A 960-nucleotide genomic window follows, 5' to 3' on the forward strand; every position below is an offset into this window, starting at 1 on the left:
GGCTGTGCTGCCCCCCATAACGAGGGGCATCCCCAGGGGCATCGGGTGGTCGGGGAGCTCTGGAGGGTGTGACACCGTGTGCCAGGTCCAGCCTGGACCTCCCAGTGCCCAGAGAAGACATTCCCAGAGATCCCAGCTTCCCTGCAGCCTCACCCTGCTCTCTGCACTGCAGAGGCTCACAGCAGATGCATCACTTTGTGCTGCTTCCCTTGAGCCTTTCTCCATTTATGATATTTTTTTGACTTGCAGGGTGACTTTGTAGACAGAGGGTATTACAGCCTTGAGACTTTCACTTACCTCCTTGCACTCAAAGCCAAGTGGCCTGATCGTATCACCCTACTGAGAGGCAACCACGAGAGCAGGCAGATCACACAGGTCTATGGATTCTATGGTGAGTTCTGATCCAAAAAGCTCCTGAGAGGCCACATGTCATAACCCAGCACAGCATCTTTCCCTTAGGAAGCCTGTCCTGGATGCAGCACTGCCAGGGGCTTCCCAGGACTGAGTGGGAAGGGGGCTCAGCACAACTTGAACGTTATAATTTGTTAATGTGATCATTGTGTTTGTGAAGCAGAACATATTTCAGTCCAGATCCCACAGCTCTTCCCCCATCTGGGCTTTCCATGGGTTCTTTGGTGCCACGTTCCATTCTGGAGGCAGAGAAGGAGCAGATGTTGATACAGAATGGGTTTGGGTGGGGGCAGGTTCTGCACAAAGTCACAGTGTTGCTGCCATTCCCCTCAGGGGAGCTCGGTGTCCCAGCTCTGCTCTCTGTCCCACAGATGAGTGCCAGACCAAGTACGGGAACGCCAACGCCTGGCGATACTGCACCAAGGTGTTTGACATGCTGACCATAGCGGCGGTGAGTGCCTGGGGGCTGGGGGCTCCTGGGGGCTCCTGGGGGCTCCTGGGGGCTCCTGGGGGCTTGGGCCAGCTGGGAGCGCTGGGCCGGCGCGTGGT

The 960-nt window shown here is 56.7% G+C and overlaps 2 protein-coding genes across 2 annotated transcripts in view; one reads left to right on the forward strand and one right to left on the reverse strand.

Moving 5' to 3' along the window:
• RABEPK (Rab9 effector protein with kelch motifs) overlaps positions 1-121 on the reverse strand; it is a 3,163-nt gene extending 3,042 nt beyond the window's left edge. Inside the window, exon 1 of the mRNA XM_009998926.1 lies at positions 76-121. Coding sequence (XP_009997228.1) covers positions 76-121 — 46 coding nt within the window. The remainder of the gene's footprint in view (positions 1-75) is intronic.
• A 64-nt stretch (positions 122-185) lies between these two features.
• The window catches only part of PPP6C (protein phosphatase 6, catalytic subunit), a 2,930-nt gene continuing 2,155 nt past the window's right edge, over positions 186-960 (forward strand). Inside the window, exons 1-3 of the mRNA XM_009998927.1 lie at positions 186-197; positions 250-391; positions 783-862. Of these exons, the coding sequence (XP_009997229.1) occupies positions 186-197; positions 250-391; positions 783-862 (234 nt within the window). The remainder of the gene's footprint in view (positions 198-249; positions 392-782; positions 863-960) is intronic.

Source organism: Chaetura pelagica, unplaced genomic scaffold (genome assembly GCF_000747805.2).
Source record: "Chaetura pelagica isolate M959 unplaced genomic scaffold, ChaPel_1.0 scaffold405, whole genome shotgun sequence".
In the NCBI taxonomy this organism is placed as follows: domain Eukaryota; kingdom Metazoa; phylum Chordata; class Aves; order Apodiformes; family Apodidae; genus Chaetura; species Chaetura pelagica.